At 40.2% G+C, this 19,901-nt stretch overlaps 1 protein-coding gene across 2 annotated transcripts in view; it reads right to left on the reverse strand.

The window, feature by feature from the left end:
- Positions 1 to 8,169: 8,169 nt before the first annotated feature.
- Positions 8,170 to 19,901, reverse strand: part of MC5R (melanocortin 5 receptor) — a 122,741-nt gene continuing 111,009 nt past the window's right edge. For both annotated transcript variants that reach the window (XM_082257486.1, XM_082257487.1), the window contains one exon: positions 8,170 to 9,252. In XM_082257486.1, the coding sequence (XP_082113612.1) occupies positions 8,189 to 9,166 (978 nt within the window). In that variant the 5' untranslated portion in view covers positions 9,167 to 9,252 and the 3' untranslated portion in view covers positions 8,170 to 8,188. The remainder of the gene's footprint in view (positions 9,253 to 19,901) is intronic.

A 19,901-nucleotide genomic window follows, 5' to 3' on the forward strand; every position in this document is an offset into this window, starting at 1 on the left:
TTTTTAAGGAATAAAAGGAACACAGTGGTGCAGAGAGAAGCCTGTGCTTCCTTTTTTCTTACGTGAAGCTGGTAATGCCTATGTAGTTAATGGCTTTATGCTGACTGGCAACAAAGGCCTCCTCTGCTGCATGCTGATTTAGTGGGATTTTCTGATTGTACAAGCAACTGTGCTAGGGAGTCTGACTGTGTGAATTCCACTGAATTTAAGTAATTTACACAATATCAACAATGAAAGCTGAGAATGAGATTCACAGGAAGAGGGATGCAAAGCAGCATGTAAAATGTCACAAAAAGTTGTGTATACACAATGTACTGTATGTATTGCAGTAAGGACCATCGTTTCTGGACCTGCAGAGGTGAGGTGGAACATATAACGTTCTTGCCCTCCAACCAAACATGTTAGCCTGTGTTTGTGCACCTACAGTAGGTTCTTCACAGGCTATACAGCAGCAAACAAGATCTAAATAAATGACATCTTGAATTCAGGTTACAGTTTCTTCACTCTTGGGATATACATAAATGGATCAGTTTTCCACTGCAGCTTCCTTCCTTCGTTCTCTGTTTTTCTTCTGCTTCATACATTTGCTGTTTTTCACACAGCTCAGTAGAGAACAATACTAGATGAGGAATTGGGTAATATTTCTGAGAGGTGGTAAAAGATAAGCAGCTAAAGAAACATTGTGTAACTGGCTAAAGAATCCATTTATTCAATGATAGCAGAACTAGCTGACTGAACGGGGCACCACAATACACATTATTGTTGTGGTGGTTTGCAGCAGGAACTACTGAGCGCAGCGGTGGATTGGTAAATTGACACCTCTGGAAGTGTCAGTTTCTGAAGCGGCTTCAGCCAAAGTGTTTCCAAATTACTGCAATATTCAGCCTTATGGGCAGCAGGAGATGGAAATATTTATTTTTTATCTTTTTTTACAGGTTACATTTTTATTTAGCATTTGATTTGAGGCCAAAATGAATCCACTTTTGTACTAAGGCTGCAAATTGCTGGTAGTAGCTGTTTCACTGACAGTAATATACAGTAATATACAGCATCAGCAAGGGAATAGTGGGATACTCCAACTAGAACTATGTACATTGGATAAGGACAGCTCTCACTTGGCCTCATCAGGTTGCTCATGGAAGCAGTCACACTACCTAACCACCTTCAGACCAGAAGGATTTGCCCCCTTAATGACAAGGCCCTATTTTGCGATTCGGCACTGCGTTACTTTAACGGACAATTGTGCGGTCCTGCCAAGCTGTACCCAAACAAAATTTATGTCATTTTTTCCCCCATAAATATAGCTTTCTTTTGGTGGTATTTGATCACCTGAGTAATTTTTTTTTTTTTGTGTTATAAACAAAAAAGAGCGACAATTTTGAAAAAAAAAAAAAAACAATATTTTTCACATTCTGCTATATGACATTCTCAAAAAAAAGGCAAAGGCAGCGGGAAGTGGAAGCAGGTACCTTTCAAAGCCAGGTACCTGCTCCCCCCACCCCTCCTGAAAGATGTCAAATGTTACAGCGGAGGGGGAGGAGTCAGATAAGCGGAGCTTCCCCTTTCGGTTGGAGCTCCACTTTAAAATTGCTGCCATATGAGAAGGTTCTACAGCAAGATTGAATTAAAACATTTTGTTTAGAGCCCCCCAAAATACATGCCAGATCCTTTAAGTTGGTTTACTTAAGCTGGAGAGTGCAAAATGCATGGTAACCAATCAGCTTCCAGGTTTTTATTTTTTCAAAGCTTAATTGAACAAGCTGAAGTTAAAAGCTGATTGGCTACAATACAGAGCTGCATCAGAATTTGCACTTTCCAGTTTTAGTAAATCAACTCCTCTGAGTCTTGTATGGTTTTTAAGAGGGTACCTCACAAAAAAAAAGAATGAGGTCCCCTTGGAAACCAATGCCAGACCCCTCAGAAGAGTTCAGATTTGGCACCAAACTTCAGTAATATTTGCTGAACCTGCCTTGGACTGAACTCAGGTACATTCAGCTCATCCCAAGTGGCTAGTAAGAGGAATGAACACTGGTGGTCAGATTAGGGGCTCCTCATAATGGTAGTTATGGTATAGGAATTGTATTGGTTTTTTTTTTCACATAAATAGAATATATAGTAAATGTAAAAGTAAATATAAAATAATTAAATACAAAGATATAAATGGTAAGGAATGTACGATTTAATATATAGGTAGATGTGTGCGTAAAAAATGTAAATACGTGATCCCATTGGGGTTGCCCTCTGACTGCATGATGTTCTACTTTTACTCACGTTGCTCTTCCTCCATAGGAGCCTCTTTACCTGCATTGTTGTTTATGGCTGACATTTTTCAGTCCACAGGTCATAACTTGTATGGTGAAGCTTTCTGTAAGTTACCTACCAATTTATATGGCTAAATGCTGTTATCTGTTGATGGATTTTGTTTTGTTAAAACTTAATAAAAATCTTTGAAAGTAAAAAAAATTAAATATACTGTACTATATACCTTATATAATATAAGAACAAATATATTGTATAAAAACAAAGACCAAGGGAAAAATTTAAATAGATTGTTGTCATATGAATATAGTTTAGTCGTGTTGCAATATTAACGTTTTTGGTATAATAAACTCTATATATTGAGCAAAAGTATATAATTTAATGAGTTGTAAGTTTATTTGTAAATAATTAAAGTAAAAAATAAACAAGATAAACAAAATGAAAGGGAAAAAAGTGAAAGAGAAAAAAGAAAAAAAAAAGTTTAACAAAATATAATAATTTTATAAAGGAAAAAAAGAAGACAGCAATGGAAAAATAGGGTAGGTAAAGTGGAATTTTGTTTTCCTGACTGGACATCAAAACTTTAGGATTACAGAAAGTGTTAAATAGAGAGTAATGTGTAGTCAAGGTTGAGGGTATTATTATATAATATCCGTGACATCCAGATTTCAAGGAGTTTTGAGTGTGTAACATTAGGAATAGAAGTACGTTTTTTATGAATCAATCCTGTGATGTGTGATTTTATCTCTCTAAAACTCAAGGATGGCTCTCTCCAAGCCCTCACAATAACCTGCCATGTAGCAAGAAATATAAAGGAGATACATTTCTGTTCTGATTTAGTGAAACCAGAAATTGTCTATCTATCTATCTATCTATCTATCTATCTATCTATCTATCTATCTATCTATCTATCTATCTATCTATCTATCTATCTATCTATCTATCTATCTATCTATCTATCTATCTATCTATCTATCTATCTATCTATCTATCTATCTATCTATCTATCTATCTATCTATCTCATATTCCGCTCAGGGATGTCTAACAATTTGCCGAATTATCAAGTTCACAGTTAAGGACGTATTGGGGTTTGGAGTAGCTTAAAGGATTAATCAAAGAGTACAAAAGAGAAATTAAGCCTTTGGAATATGCATTCTTACATTCTGAAATTTTATTTAAATGGGAATATTTGGAGGCAGAAAGTTGCCAATGTTCCTGAAGATATGAAAGCTATCTGACTCCATCAAGAGTCATAAGATCATGTATATATTTTATGGTTCTGTTTGACCACTAGAGAAAATCAGATGGATTTTTTAACGCAAGAGGAAAGAAAGGGTTGTGAAGTATACCTGTAGGTGGGATATGAGGGGATATTAATTGGCTGGAGTATTTAATAGAGTCCAACAATTTTGAGGGATATTTGTAAAGTTGGATTATCAATAAGATGGCAACATTTTTGGGAAGCTAACTTAGATTATAGATTGGTATTGGAGAATAATTCAAAATGTTAAGATAGGTCCAAATTGGTAATTCATAGAATCAGTGTTAATAATTCAACAATAAGAAAGAGACCGGGCAAAAGTGGCATCAATGGGAGAGTTCCCAGGTGAAAGCCACTGCTGACAAAAAAGAACACAAAGGCTTGTCTCACATTTGCCAAAAAGCATCTTGATTATCCCCAAGAATTATAGGCAAATATTCTGTGGACGGATCCGACAAAAGTTGAACTTTTTGGAAGGTGTGTGACCAGTTACATCTGCCATAAAACTAACACAGCATTTCATAGAAAGAACATCATATCAACAGTCAAACATGGTGGTGGTAGTGTGATGGTCTGGGGCTGCTTTGCAGCTTCAGGACCTGGACAACTTGCCATAATTGATGGAACCATGGATTCTATGCTCTACTAGAAAAGCCTGAAGGAGAATGTCCGACCATCAGTTTATGACCTCAAGCTTAAACACAATTGGGTTATGTAGCAGGATAATGATCTGAAACACACCAGCAAGTCCACCTCTGAATGGCTCAAAAAAAAAAAAAAAAATAAATAAATAATGTTTTGGAGTTACCCAGTCCAAGTCTGGACTTAAACCCAATTGAGATGCTGTGGCATGGTCTTATACAGGCCGTTCATGCTCGAAAACCCTCCAATGTGGCTGAAAAAAACAATCCTGCAAAGAAGAGTGGGCCAAAATTCCTCCACAACGATGTGAAAGACTCATTGCCAGTTATTGCAAAAGCTTGATTGCTGTTGTTGTTGCCAAGGGTGGCACAACCAGTTATTAGGTTTAGGGGCATTTACTTTGCCTTTTTTATCTAATAAATCCTCATTTAAAAACGGTGTATGTGTATATATATATATATATATATATATATATATATATATATATATATACACACACACACTATATTACCAAAAGTATTAGGGCGTCTGCCTTTACACACCCGTGAACTTTAATGGTATCCCAGTCTTAGTCTGTAGGGTTCAATACTGAGTTGGCCCATCCTTTGCAGCTATAACAGCTTCAAGTTTTCTGGAAATGGCTTCAACCCGATAGAACATCTTTAGGATGAATAAGAGTGCAGGCTGCGAGCCAGGCCTTCTCTCAAACATCAGTGCCTGACCCCACAAATGCGCTTTTGTAAGAATGGTCAAACATCCCCATAGACACATTCATAAACCTTGTGGACAGCCTTCCCAGAAGAGTTGAAGCTCTTATAGCTGAAAAGGGCGGGCCAACTCAATATTGAACCCTACGGACTAAGACTGGGATGCCATTAACCCCTTGGATCGTAAGCCTTTTTTTGACATATGTTGCTTACAAGTTAAAATCAGTATTTTTTGCTAGAAAATTACTTAAAACCCCCAAACATTACATATAATTTTTAGCAGAGACCCTAGAGAATAAAATGGAGATTGTTGCAATATTTTATGTCACACGTTCTTTCAAATGCAATTTTTTGGGAAGAAATACATTTTTATGAATTAAAAAAAAAAAAACAGTTAAGCTTGCCCAATTTTTATATAATGTGAAACATGACGTTACACTGAGTAAATAGATATCTAACATGTCATGCTTTAACCATTTTGCCGCTGCTCACTAGAGCTCTACTTCGGCAAAGTGGCTCGATAACGTCTGGCAACGTAGACCTACGTCACCAGACATTCCCCTCTCTCGGCGATCGCTGCTGCTCTTCCCCGATCGTCGGGGAATCGAGTGTGGAGATCCGCCTGCTTGTGTAAACACAAGCGGGCGGATCTCCTAAGTGACAGGCAGGGTCAGATTGCAGGGTTCAGCATAGCTGCACCTGCGATCTGTCCTTGTGTCACATAGTCCCCTCCCCCCACACACGTCAGTAAGCACCAGGCATTCATTAACCCCTTGATCACCAATAAAAATTAACCCCTTCCCTGCCAGTGCCATTTTTACAGTAACAGTGCATATGTATAGCACTGATTACTGTAGTAATGTCACTGGTACCCCCAAAAGTTTCAAAAATGTCAGTCAAGGGTCCGATCTGTCCGCCGCAATGTCGCAGTCACGCAAAAAAAACGCAGATCGCCGCCATTACTCGTTAAAAAAAAAAACAACAAAAATGACAAAAATCTTTCCCTTAGTTAGTAAACGCAATAACTTTTGCAATAACTTTTGCGCAAACCAATCAAAATACGCTTATTGTGATTTTTTTTACCAAACATAGGTAGCAGAAAACAAATTGGCCAAAAATTTAAAAAAATTTTGATTTTTACATTTTTTTGGGGGGAATTTCATATAAAAAAAATGTAAAAAATATTGTTATTATTGCAAAATTGTCACTCTTTTTTTGATTATAGCGCATGTTTGTGGGAAAAAAGGACGTCAAATTTGTTTAGGTACAGCGTCGCACGACCGTGCAATTGTTCGTTAAAGTCACGCAGTGCCGAATCGCAAAATACCCCCTGGTCAGGAAAAATTTTTAAATAAAAAAAACAATGGCTGAACTTTTGTGCAAAGATACTCCAGTGTATTCTTGTAACTTTTGTGCAAAGATACTCCAGTGTATTCTTGTATTCTTATACAATACAAAAGCAACAGTACATTCCCACAACAATTTGTGCCCCAGGCTGATGAATATAACTGTTCTCAGAAGCCTTGCTCATGTACAGTACAATGTCTTAGGGGATGGAACCTATTACAGGATGTGATCTGTTAAGATACAGTAATATCATGAAAGCAGTATTTCCCATAGCAGTCCTCCAGAGGCCAATAACATTTTATACTTATCTATGGCTTTTTGCCTCAGAGAATAGATGCAGGAACTCAACCATACCCTCTCCTTTCCACTGAACCACATCACATGGTGGGAGTGACCAATTTGCAGTTGGGCTTTGAGCATTAGTAGTGCCCTTTGTACAGAGTGCAGAGGTCAGGGGTGCACTATGTACAGAATGTAGAGTTCGGGAGGGCGCTACATACAGAGTGCAGAGTTCAGGGGTGTGCTACACACAGAGTGCAGGATTCAGGGGTTGCGCTATGTACAGAGTGCAGGATTCAGGGGTGTGCTACATACAGAGTACAGGATTCAAGGGTGCACTTTGTACAGCGTACAGGATTTAGGGGTGCACCATGTACAGAATAAAAGATTCAGAGGTGCACTGCATACAGGGTACAGGATTTAGAGGTGCACTGTGAAAAGGGTACAGGATTCAGGAGTGCACTATGTACAGAGTAAGGATACAGGGGTGCACTATGTATAGAGTACAGGATTAAGGGGTGCACTACATACAGGTTGCAGAGTTCCGGAGTGCACTATGTACAGAGTGCATGGTCCGGGGGGTGCACTACCTACAAAGTGCAGGGTTCAGGGGTGTGCTAAGTACAAAGTACAGGATTCAGGGGTGCACTATGTACAGAGTGCAGGATTCAGGAGTGCACAATGTACAGAGTATGTGCTGAGCTCAGCTCTCTTTTACAGGTCCTTACATCTGCAGCTCTGCACCACCACCCCCATCCCACACCTCTGCATACACACCCCTGCACTGCCCTCATCCTATCCCCATCCCCAACCTCCGTACACAACTGCCTTCAACTCATCCATCAAATTCCAACATTTGTACACATACCCCCTTTCTCTTTCTTTCCTTCAAAGCTTCAACACATCTTACATTGTAAAAAAAAAACACCTGTCAAGCTCTAGTGCCTCATCGCACTGTAGGTGGCTCTGCCTCTCACCCCACCGTGGGTATCGACTTCCATGCACCAGGAAACAGATGAGAAATGGTGATCACAGAGGGTGTAGTGTTCTATGCAAAGCAACCTCCCGCACATGACCACACTGGAATAGCACCTACATCTCCCTTGCCCCATCCCTGAGTGCAAGGCAGGGAGGGATCTGTGGAACTACTGGGGGAAGCAAGATGTCCTTGTAAGCAATGAAGCCGGGCTTCTGTGTTCACAAGTGACAGTGGTGGGCAGGGGGTGGAGGGCGAAAGCTAGAGGTGACGGAATGGAGTTACAGTTAAAAAAAAGTTACAGTTAAAAAAAAAAGCCCTGTGTTCATCCCATCACCAACAGTAAAACAATTAGGGTGTTTCATTTATACTGTAAGCACTTTAATGACTATGAAACAGACTGTGTATCTGAAAAATGTGACTTGTTGCTGGTAGCTGAGGATTGGAGTTAGGGAACTAAGGTTAAAAGCTTGTGATAGAAATGAATTCTCAAGAGCATGTTAATACATTTGTTTGTTTTTTTCTGCTTGTTCTGATTTTTATCAATGGAAATCATCATTTAGTTTTCCAAGCATGGCTTTTCAGTACCTTCCAAAAGTTTATTTTTTGTATGGGTCTTTTTTACATTCATCCATGTGATAAAAACTTGCAATAATTCATGAAGATAGGAGACTAATACAAAATAACTGAACTGCGAGAGTTTACAAAGGATTTTATTAATATTTTCTAGGTAATTCACAAGTAATTCTCATATTGCAGCAACAAATGATTTCCTTGAAGGTCTTTCGCATTTCCTGACTGCGAAAGGCATATATCAGAGGATCAATGACAGAGTTGCACATGATAAGAATGAGATACATATTAAAATGAGACATAAAACAGACACAATAAAGGTTCTGTGGACATGAAATCATCAGAATGAGATGGAGAAAGAATGGAGCCCAGCAAACAATAAAAATTCCTATCAATATGGTTAGAGTGATGGCTCCTTTCATACTTGTTCTCTGGTGGACTGAATTATAGCCTGGCAGAGCAGCTATCCTCTTGACATGCGTACGTGCCAGCAAGAACATATGGATGTATAAAGATACCATGAGGAAAAGCATGGTGAAAAACATACTAATGAGGCATATTATTACATACGTTGATTCATAGTAAAGAATAAATATAATCCCACACCCAGTGCAGAATGTCCATATACAAGCAATAATGGCTCCAGCTCTTTTTACAGTCATGATGTTGTGGTACCGAAGAGCATAGAAAATGGTGATATAGCGGTCTATAGCTATGGCAAGTAAACTGCACATAGAAGCCACCACTGATATGCAGATCATGGAATCAAAAACATTATCTATATGACGTACAAATGCATCTTCCATAACAAGATGTCTATTATTTATGAGGTTTATGGTGATTGTTTCCCATGCATTGGACACACTGACCAACATATCGGCTACTGCTAGGCTACATACAAAGAAATACATAGGGGAATGCAAATTCTTGTTCTTGATAATGGCAAAAATTACAAGGATGTTTTCAAGGAGGCTTAGAATACCAAGCGTTAAAAACACTTCCGCAGCTATTACCACTTGATCACACGAAGACAGCTTAGTCTTGCTTGTTGGCACAGTGTTATTGCCATCTATGTTGCTTATATTAAGTTCCAGGATACGTTGCTGCACGGACATGTTCATCCTTACAAGAATGTGAATGTTCTTTCCCAAGACTGTTATTCTCCAATTTTGTACTTTGGTCCCATTGTCAGGAGATATGAGGTATACTGTCAAAAAAGAATAAAAACAGATATCAACATGATTCACGTATGCCTTCCTATTACAAAAGAACGTGAAACATTATGGTTTTTGTTTTTTTTTGTTTTTTTATTGTTTTTTTTTTTTATAGTGATCAGAGATTGCATTTTAATACAAAAGTTGGAGGTACCTTTCGACACGCAAAATCATATGGATCACAGTAATGAGCCTGAATATACCTGGCCATACACAATAGTAACTTATCATTCAAGACAGAAGCATGGCAACTGTTTGTTTCATGCAACATGCATACCCATTATACACTACATCTTGGGCAACCTCCCAGTAAATGTAATTAGCAATAAAGGTCTGCACCCCACTAATATCTGCATACCGTATAACAAGAATGCTTTTGCAATAAAGTTGTTTTTAGCATATAAACACAATTTTATAATAGGTACTAGTGATAGGCCAAACCCCCCCCCCCCCCTTTCCCCCGGTGTGGTTCGCACCAGAACTCCCAAACATGGAAAAAGTTCAGACCTGAGCCGTGAACCCTACTATAGGACCCGAACCTGAAAAATCAAAAGCCCCCTATTTGAAGTCTTATATGAAAGTTATTGGGTATAAAAAGGGTATGGGGGCCCGGGTACTGCCCTGGAGGACATGAATTACTGCAAAAAAAATTTGAAGGAGCAGGGACTTTAATGATGTCTAAAGTGAAACAATAAAAATGAAAAATTCCTTTAAATATAGTGCAAGGGGGGCCCCATTAGTCTGCCTGCAAAGTGGTGTATCTGTATCATGTATAGAACTTGTTGCAGCGAACCTGACATAAAATATAAAGAAATCATGTAAATTGCTGGCAATACAATACCATTGCCGGCAATACAAAGATGTTACAAAAACCGCTTGGGGGTCTCCAGCCAATTCATACAAGGCCCTTAACCCAGCATGCAGCCTGGCTGGCGAGCAAAGAGGGGGGGGTGAACGAGCACCCCCCCTCCTGAACCATACCAGGCCACATGCCCTCAACATGGGGGGTGCATTGGGACAGGGGGGCTCTCCCCCAACCCAAAAGCACCTTGTCCCCATGTTGATGGGGACAAGGGTCTCTCTCCCACAACCCTGGGCTGTGACTGTGGGGGTCTGCAGGAAGGGGGCCTATTGGAATCTGGAAGCCCCCTTTAACAAGGAGGCTTCCAGATCCCGCTCCCATGTGAATGAGCATGGGGTACAAATTTCCTCTACCTATTCACCGGAAAAGTGTCAAAAAGAAATAAAAACACACCCAGTTTTTGACAGTTCCTTTATTAAAAATAAAAAAAAACAATGTCCCCCAATGTAGATTCATCCCCAAGCATAAAGCCCGCCGCCACCAATGACCCAGAAAAAAAAGGCCCCCACCATCTGCCCGCTTAAATATCTAAGGGGTGGTGCCACCCGGTGGTGTCACCCGGCGGTCCTGCCGCTGTATGGCATCACCGACCCAGCATGACCCCGGTCATTGACGTAACATGAGGCAGGGCCACCTGGTGACATCACCGGATGGCACAGCCCCTTAGTTATTAAGAACTGTCGAAGAGCAGAGCTGGCAGACAGCGGGGGCCTTGGCTGGGAGCTGAGCTTTTTTGGGGGGGTTGGGTTATTCTGCTTACAAGGTTATGTTTTGCAGATCTTTTTACACAGTCATAGGTGAAATGATTAATAACACATGTAAAAGACATATAAAGAAGCTGTTTTACCTGCCCAAGGTTTCTTTCTATCTATCGAAACCCAGAGATGTATAGTAACGAAGTAGAACTACTTAAGTACTGTACTTAAGTACCGAAATGCGGTATCTGTACTTTCCTAGAGTAGAATTTTTTTCTCCTACTTCTACTTTTACTTCACTACATTTTTTCGATGATTTCGATACTTCTACTCAAGTATTTTTTTTTTGTGCTGCATAGTTACTCGTTACTTTTAAAAAAATTACCACTGCCAGAACAGTAAATGGCAGGTTGCATAAAGCTCAAAAAAATGTGTATAAGGTCATTTGTAAATCAGCGCATACGGAAATAAAGGCTGTGTATAATAAAAGCTGCTATACCAAATCTTTCCAATAAAAAGAAAATATGAAACAAACAAATAAATGGTGCTACAGCGCTTAAAGTGCATCAAGAAACTACTAACAAACACAGGTTAATCATTTGAAATAATAAAAAACAATATGATGTTCAAACGTTTGACTTCTTTCTTTAATAACTACATAACACAGTACTTGTACTTCTACTTTCAGTACTTGAGTAGAATTTTTTTTTCAAAACTACTGGTACTTTTTACTTTTAGTACTTAAGTAGCAAATTTTTTTAAAAAACTACTTGCAATACTTAAGTAAAAAAAATGTTGAATACTTTAGTACTTCTACTTAAGTAACTTTTTCTGCGAGCACTTCCACTTCTACTCAAGTCACTTTTTGATCGAGCACTTGTACTTTTACTCAAGTAGAACTTTCGAGTACTTTATACAAGTCTGTCGAAACCTGGGATTTACACAAACCAACATATAGTATAGGCAGGTAGATTACACAAATAATAGTTAGGTGATAGAGTAGTGTTACCTATGCACACTAAAGGACCAAACACACTGGCTGAGAGCGCTGACTGGTGTGTTCTGATGGGGGGGCTGTCCCCCTGTCAAAACACAATAAGACAGCAGGGGACGTTGTCAGATAGTTAGTACAGCGGCTCCTTCTGAGCATTTTTTTTTTATTCAGCCTGCTGGGTTGAACTGAAAAAAACTGCTAGTGTGTAGCAGGCTTAATCCTGCTGACTAGATCATCCTTCGGCTCTATCCCATCCTTCCTATCAGCATGTTCCTGGTCAGCACATTTTCATGCAGCACACTTGGCTGGCTCACAGTCTTGCCCCTTCTACTCTAAGTGCTTCTTTATAGGGGCAATATTTATTCTAAGTCAAATACTTTTACTAGTTTCATGGAAAAAAAAAACTTGATTGATGAATACAAAGTCGCATTAATATGTATCTTTTTTTTTTTTTGTATCTGTAATAATGTGATAGATGAAATAAAAATGTCAAAATGTGTAACATTAAAATTAACTTTCTTCACTGTTTACTGATTTTTCTTTAAAGCAGAATGTATAATTAATCAGTTCCTAATCTTAAAATAGAATGGCGGACTATGTAGACAGAAGATGCCAATCACAATTGGTATGAAATGTTTTACATGTAACTAACTTCCTACTGTAAATTATTCATAAATACAATGCACATTGTACCACTGAAAAAAATCAAACTATCTATCTATCTATCTATCTATCTATCTATCTATCTATCTATCTATCTATCTATCTATCTATCTATCCTATATTGTCAAAAGTATTGGGACACCTGCCTTTACACGCACATGAACTTCAATGGCATCCCAGTCTTAGCCCATAGGGTTCAATATTGAGTTGGCCCACTCTTTGCAGCTATAACACCTTCAACTCTTCTGGGAAGGCTGTCCACAAGGTTTAGGAGTGTGTCTGTGGGAATATCTGACTATTCTTCCAGAAGCACATTTGTGAGGTCAGGCACTGCTGTTAGATGAGAATGCCTGGCTCGCAGTATCTGCTCTAATTCATCCCAAAGGTGTTCTATCAGGTTGAGATTAGGACTCTATGCAGGCCAGTCAAGTTCCTCCACCCCAAACTCGCTCAACCATGTCTTTATGGACCTTGCTTTGTGCATTGGTGCGCAGTCATGTTGGAACAAGAAGGGGCCATCCCCAAACTGTTCCCACAAAGTTGGGAGCATGAAATTGTCCAAAATGTCTTGGCATGCTGATGGCTTAAGAGTTCCCTTCACTGGAACTAAGGGACCAAGCCCAACCCCTGAAAAACAAACCACACCATAATCCCCCTCTACCAAATGGTTTGGACCAGTGCACAAAGCAAGGTTCATAAAGACATGGATGAGCGAGTTTTGGGTGGAGGAACTTGACTGGCCTGCACAGAGTCCTGACCTCAACCCGATAGAACACCATTTTGGATAAATTAGAGCAGAGACTGCGAGCCAGGTCTTCTCATACAATATCAGTGCCTGACCTCACAAATGTGCTTCAGGAAGAATGGTCAAACATTCCCAAAGTCACATTCCTAAACCTTGTAGACACCTTCCAAGAAGAGTTGAAGCTGTTATAGCTGGAAAGGGTGGGCCAACTCAATATTTAACCCTACAGACTAAGACTGGGATGCCATAAATGAACAGGCATCCCAATAGTTTTGACAATGTAGTCTGTCTGTCTGTGGTTCATATTAAGGAGTAACTCCACTTTTGTTGAGAAAAAACATTCTCCTCTGGGGGATCTCTGTATATTACAAGGATTTTGACAAACTTTGTTGCAGATTCCTACCTTTTGTTATTCTGAAGAAATCCATGTGTGTTTGTTTGTGCCCATGTGCAGAAGTGAGTCTAATGGGAGTGTTTTTTTAATTATCGACAAAGCTCTAATGAGGAAATCTGCTGGTCCTGCATCCCTTTAAGTGGTGTACACACTATAAGAAAATCGGGCGAACGATTGTCCGATTTTCCTCGTTGTTTCACAGCAAATTGGAACCAATGAAAGCAAAATTCTCGTACAACAAAGGCTTTTTTTTTTTTTTTTTTGCTGTTTACTGTTTCTGATCATGCGCAGTCTTTCTTTTTTGATTTTTCTTGTACATAAATCGTACGAAAACGGTACACATTAAACGAAAATCGTTTGTTTTTTTCTTTACAATAAATATTTTGGAACTTGTCCCTTCGAGAATTTCCCATACGAAAATTCAGAATTGGCTGTCAAAAGTTGTGTACACACTATACGAAAATCTTACGAAAATTATTTGGACGAAAATGTTCGCCCGATTTTCTTATAGTGTGTACTAGCCTTTAGTCTTGATTTCCTATTGGGAGTATCTTACCAAAAATGACATTTTTGTTGGGGGTGATGCCTTAACCACTTTACCACTAGAGCATTTTGCTGTCTTACGTCTGGGCCACTTTTTGCGATTCGGCGCTGTGCGACTTTAACTGAAAATTGCACGGTCATGCGACGCCGTACCCAAACAAAATTTACGTCCTTTTTTTCCCACAAACAGAGCTTTCTTTTGGTGGTATTTGATCACCTGCGCGATTTTTACTTTTTGCGCTATAAACAAAAAAAGAGCGTTTATTTTGAAAAAATAACAATATTTTTAACATTTTTTTTTATATGAAATTCCCCCCAAAAAAGATGTAAAAACCAATTTTTTTTTAAATTTTTGGCCAATTTGTTTTCTGCTACCCATGTTTGGTAAAAAAAATCGCAATAAGCGTATTTTGATTGGTTTGCACAAAAGTTATTGCGTTTACTAACTAAGGGAAAGATTTCTGTCATTTTTGGTGTTTTTTTTTTTAATGAGTAATGGCGGCGATCTGCGTTTTTTTTTGCGGGACTGCGACATTGCGGCGGACAGATCGGACCCTTGACTGACATTTTTGACACTTTTGGGGGTACCAGTGACATTACTGCAGTAATCAGTGCTATATATATGCACTGTTACTGTAAAAATGACACTGGCAGGGAAGGGGTTAATTTTATTGGAGAGGGAGGGGTTAATGTATGCCTGGTGCTTACTAACGTGTGGGGGGGAGGTGACTGAGTGAGCCAGGGACAGATCCAGGGTTCAGCTATGCTGAACACTCTGATCTGTCACTCCCTGTCACTTAGGAGATCCGCCCGCTCTGTTTACACAGGCGGGCGGATCTCCAAACTGAATTCCCCAACGATCGGGGCAGAGCAGCGGCGATCGCCGCCGCTCCTCCCCTGGCCCGACTCCCGCTGTGAATGAAAACAGCGGGAGCTCACCTCCAGCGGGGCGCGAGCGCCGCCTACAGGGGGAGGAGTCCAGCGACGTAGGTCTACTTCGCTGGACGATAACGAGCCACTGTGCCGCAGTAGCAGCACAGTGGCTAGAGGTCAAGTGGTTAAATCTGACTTGTATCTTAGTGCAGACCTTTAGGAAAATCAGTGAACCAATCACACAAGCAGGAAATTACATATTACATATCTGTACAGATATGTAGCCACGTTGCATTGCATTTACAGAAAATGACAGCGGCTGCAGATTGAAAAGGAAAAGTAACTTTTAATAACATTCAATCGTAATATGACTTGCGTCGCAATTGTATATGCTATATTTATTTTTTTTGCTATTTTTTTCCCATGAAAGTGGAGTTACCCTTTAAAGTGTATCCAAATTGCAAAGTTTTTGCCCAAATATTTTGTCTTCAGTTTTACCCCAGAAGAACTCTTGCTAAAACCAATTACATGGTGGTCAATGAAGACCATGACCCTTAAATTGGTGCTCAGTAAAAATAATGTAACCCAGTGGCGGTCAGAATACAACCCCTATGGACGGTTAAAAAGACTATTGACGTCATGCCACTGGCCCAACCAAGTGGCATTGACCCTGGCACTATGCTGGCACCATCCATTGGGAGGCCAGTCAGCCACAGCTCAAGGAACTGCAAGCAACCTCTGTAGGAACCCTAGGAATCCACAGAACCCTGATTGAGAAAAGCTTGAGCAGGTTAACATCCCTGTCAGATTTTTTTGTTCATTTTTTGCTGTTTGTGTCCCATTGGAAGATTTCCATTTTCCAGACACACGACAGAAATGTAAATAACATTTCTCTAAAACAAGTGAAACAGGAGTCCTCACTGAAAGGTTTCCAGACTCTTTCTTAGCTGTAAAGCCTTTTGTTCATACACAGGAGTGGATGACTCATCAGCTGTGACTCATCCTTTATCAGAAAGCTCAACATTTAGTTAAAGTGTTACTAAATCCACAACAGTAAAATTAGTCTGTATGTGCAGTAAAGCATGCTTGTTATACTTGCTGTGAAACAAAGGGCTTAATCCTCTGCATTGTGTAAAAAGGCTGTTTGATCCTGTCTTCTCTGATCCTCTGATCCTCCTCTTCTTCCACTGTCCCCAATCCATCTCCTGAAAGTACAGAGCTTTGGAGGCACTCTGCACATGCTCAGTTTGGTGTATCGCTAGAGAATTTTTTTTTTTTTTTTTTTCCATAGGAGAGTGTATGTGTTCGGTACAGGGCCAGTCAGTACTGTCCAGACAAAAAGTCAGGGGTCGTGCAGCCTCATAGGACAATCATGGGAGAATGAAAACTTCCCCTACAAGTTTTAACCAGACACTGATAGAAGTCACAAGACTGGTATATACTGCTGATACTAAAAGGTATTTAGCAGTTTCTATTTACTAAAATAATTGCATTTCCATATTCTGTGTGCTGTGGGGGACCAGATATACTGAATGCTGGGTCCTGGATTTAGTAACACTTTAAAGAGGATGTAAACTCATTAAAACTTTTTTTTTTCCAACCTGAAAGAGAAACACATAATGAGCTAGTATGCATTGCATACTAGCTTATTATGAAATACTTACCTTAGAACGAGCCCCCGCCGTGCCGTCCGCTTACCTGTATGATGGGCGACATGTTCAGTCGCCCGTCTTCCGGGATCGCAGCATCCGGCCATCTGATTGCGTCACTGCCACGCATGCACGCGGGAGCCCACGGTCACGGCACGGGGCTCTGAAGGAACGGCACCAGCAGCAGTTCCTTCAGAGCGCATGCGCCAGTGATGTCACTGGCTGCATTTAAGGTAAATATCTCCTAAACGGTACATGTTTAAGAGATATTTACAGTACCTATAGGTAAGCCTTATCATAGGCTTACCTATAGGTAAAAGTTGCAGAGAAGGGTTTACTTCCTCTTTAAGCAAAGTATGACAAACAGAAGGCTGTAACTTCTGTGCCATCTACTTAACTTATTGCATATTTCTCATATCACCTATTGCAAGTCACACCTGAAGGTAATCTGCAGCAATTTTAAATATAGAAAACTGTCCTATTCCCTCTGTTATTTAGACGCATACCCTGTGCTAGCTTTGATTCACTCTGATGCGCGGCTCAGATAGACTTGAAACAGCATTATCTGCTTAGTTAATATGATGCACTTCAATCAACAGTTTCTTGAGCTATTATAATTGTGCAGGAAGCTTGGTTAAAACCTTGGACTGCAGCTAACTGCTTCTGGCAGCTGCAGTTAACTACAACTATTAGTTTTGCGTACATTATAACAAGCACTAATGCTGAAAGACCTGTGTAGCACCTTTGCCTGCTGCTGCTGATGGGTTTGTTCTACCATGAATCTCCAAACTGCTCTATCCCCACTGACACACCTGGATACAGGCTAAAGGCCAGTCACACCTGTGTGAATTAAACGTTAATAAACCACCACTCTGATGATGACCAGAAATTAGGCTACAAGCAATTTGGTGATTAGATACAGTATCTCACAAAAGTGAGTACACATTTTTTTGTACATTTTTTAATATATCTTTTCATATGACAACACTGAAGAAATGACACTTTGCTACAATGTAAAGTATTACGTGCACAGCTTGTATAATGCCCCGTACACACGTGCAGATTATCTGAAGACTTTTGTCTGCAGACTTACCAAAACCATATAATATGAGGTCAAACCTAAACACTTTCAATTTGTATGCAATCCGGCAGGCCCTTGCACTACATAGAAAAGGTAAGTCTGCAGACAAAAGTCAAAAGATAATCTGCACGTGTGTATGGGGCATAAGAGTGTAAATTTTCTGTCTCCTCAAAATAACTCAACTGCCATTAATGTCTAAACTGCTGGCAACAAAAGTGAGTAGACCCCTAATTGAAAATGTCCAAATTCGGCCCAAAGTGTCAATATTTTGTGTGGCCACCATTATTTTCCAGCACTGCGTTAACCCTCATGGGCATGGAGTTCACCAGAGCTTCACAGGTTGCCACTGGAGTCCTCTTCCACTCCTCCATGACGACATCACAGAACTTTTGAATGTTAGAGACCTTGCGCTCCTCCACTTCCCATTTGGGAATGCCCCAAAGATGCTCAATAGGGTTTAGGTCTGGAGACATGCTTGGCTAGCCCATCACCTTTACCCTCTACTACTTCTTTAGCAAGGCCGAAGGTCATCTTGGAGGTGTATTTGATGCCGTAATCATGTTGGAATACTGCCTTGTGGCCCAGTCTCCAAAGGAAAGGTATCATGTTCTGCTTCAGTATGTCACAGTACATGTTGGCATTCATGGTTCCCTTAATGAACTGTAGCTCCCCAGTGCCATCAGCACTCATGCAGCCCCAGACCATGACACTCCCACCACCATGCTTGACTGTAGGCAAGAGACACTTGTCTTTGCACTCCTCACCTGGTTGCCGCCACACACGCTTGACACCATCTGAACCAAATAAGTTTATCTTGGTCTTATCAGACCACAGGACATGGTTCCAGTAATCCATGTCCTTAGTCTGCTTGTCTTCAGCAAACTGTTTGCAGGCTTTCTTGTGCATCATCTTTATAAGAGGCTTCCTTCTGGGATGATTGCCATGCAGACCAATTTGATGCAGTGAGCAGCCTATGGTCTGAGCACTGACAGGCTGATCCCCCACCCCTTTAACCTCTGCAGCAATGCTGGCAGCACTCATACATCTTTTTCCCAAAGACAACCTCTGGATATAATGCTGAGCATGTGCACGCAACTCCTTGGGTTGACCACGGCGAGGCCTGTTCAAAGTGGAACCTGTCTTGTTTAACCGCTGTATGGTCTTGGCCACCATGCTGCAGCTCAGTTTCATGGTATTTGCAATCTGATTATAGCCTAGGCCATCTTTATGTAGAGCAACAATCCTTTTTTTTTTCAAATCCTCAGCGAGTTCTTTGCCATGAGGTGACCAGTATGAGAGAGTGAAAGTGATAACACCAAATCTAATACAACTAACCCATTCACACCTGAGACCTTGTAACAATAATGAGTTGCATGACACCGGGGAGGGAAAATGGCTAATTGGTCCCAATTTGGACATTTTCACTTAGGGGTGTACTCACTTTTGTTACCAGTGGTTTAGACATTAATGGCTGTGTTGATTTTTTTTGAGGGGACAGCATATTTACACTGTTATACAAGCTGTACACTCACTACTTTACATTGTAGCAAAGTGTAATTTCTTCAGTGTTGTCACATGAATAGATATAATAAAATATTTACAAAAATGTGAGGGGTATACTCACTTTGTCAGATACTGTATATTATGTTAATGCTGTTAAACAGATGTATTAATCAATGAATAGGTAATCAAACAGATTTAAAAATACTATACTAGAGAAATGATCACCCATAAGTGTGCACTGGCCTATTGCATCATGATGTGCACCCTAAAGCTCAAACACACATGCCTTTCTCTGCAGCCAATGAATAGGAAGTGCTCTGTGCTGGGCGACTTCCTCTTCATTCACAAACTGAAGCATAGTAAACACAACATGTGGGGGCACAACTTGGGGGGGAAGTCAGGCAGTAGGGGGAATTGGCACTACACAGAGTGATTAGGGTGTGCCCAGGCACATGTAGCATACCCCTTGTGCACGCCTATGTAATCACCGGCCCACAAACTGGCAAACAATAGAACTGTAGCAATGTTAAGTTAAATTATAACTGGTGCATAACAGGGTTAAAGTTAGAGATCGACTGATTATCGGCAAAGCCGATATATATCGAGGGCCGATATGGACTTTCCCCGATATATTGGAATT

Source organism: Pelophylax lessonae (assembly GCF_965119305.1).
Source record: "Pelophylax lessonae genome assembly, chromosome: 5".
NCBI classification, from domain to species: Eukaryota; Metazoa; Chordata; class Amphibia; order Anura; family Ranidae; genus Pelophylax; species Pelophylax lessonae.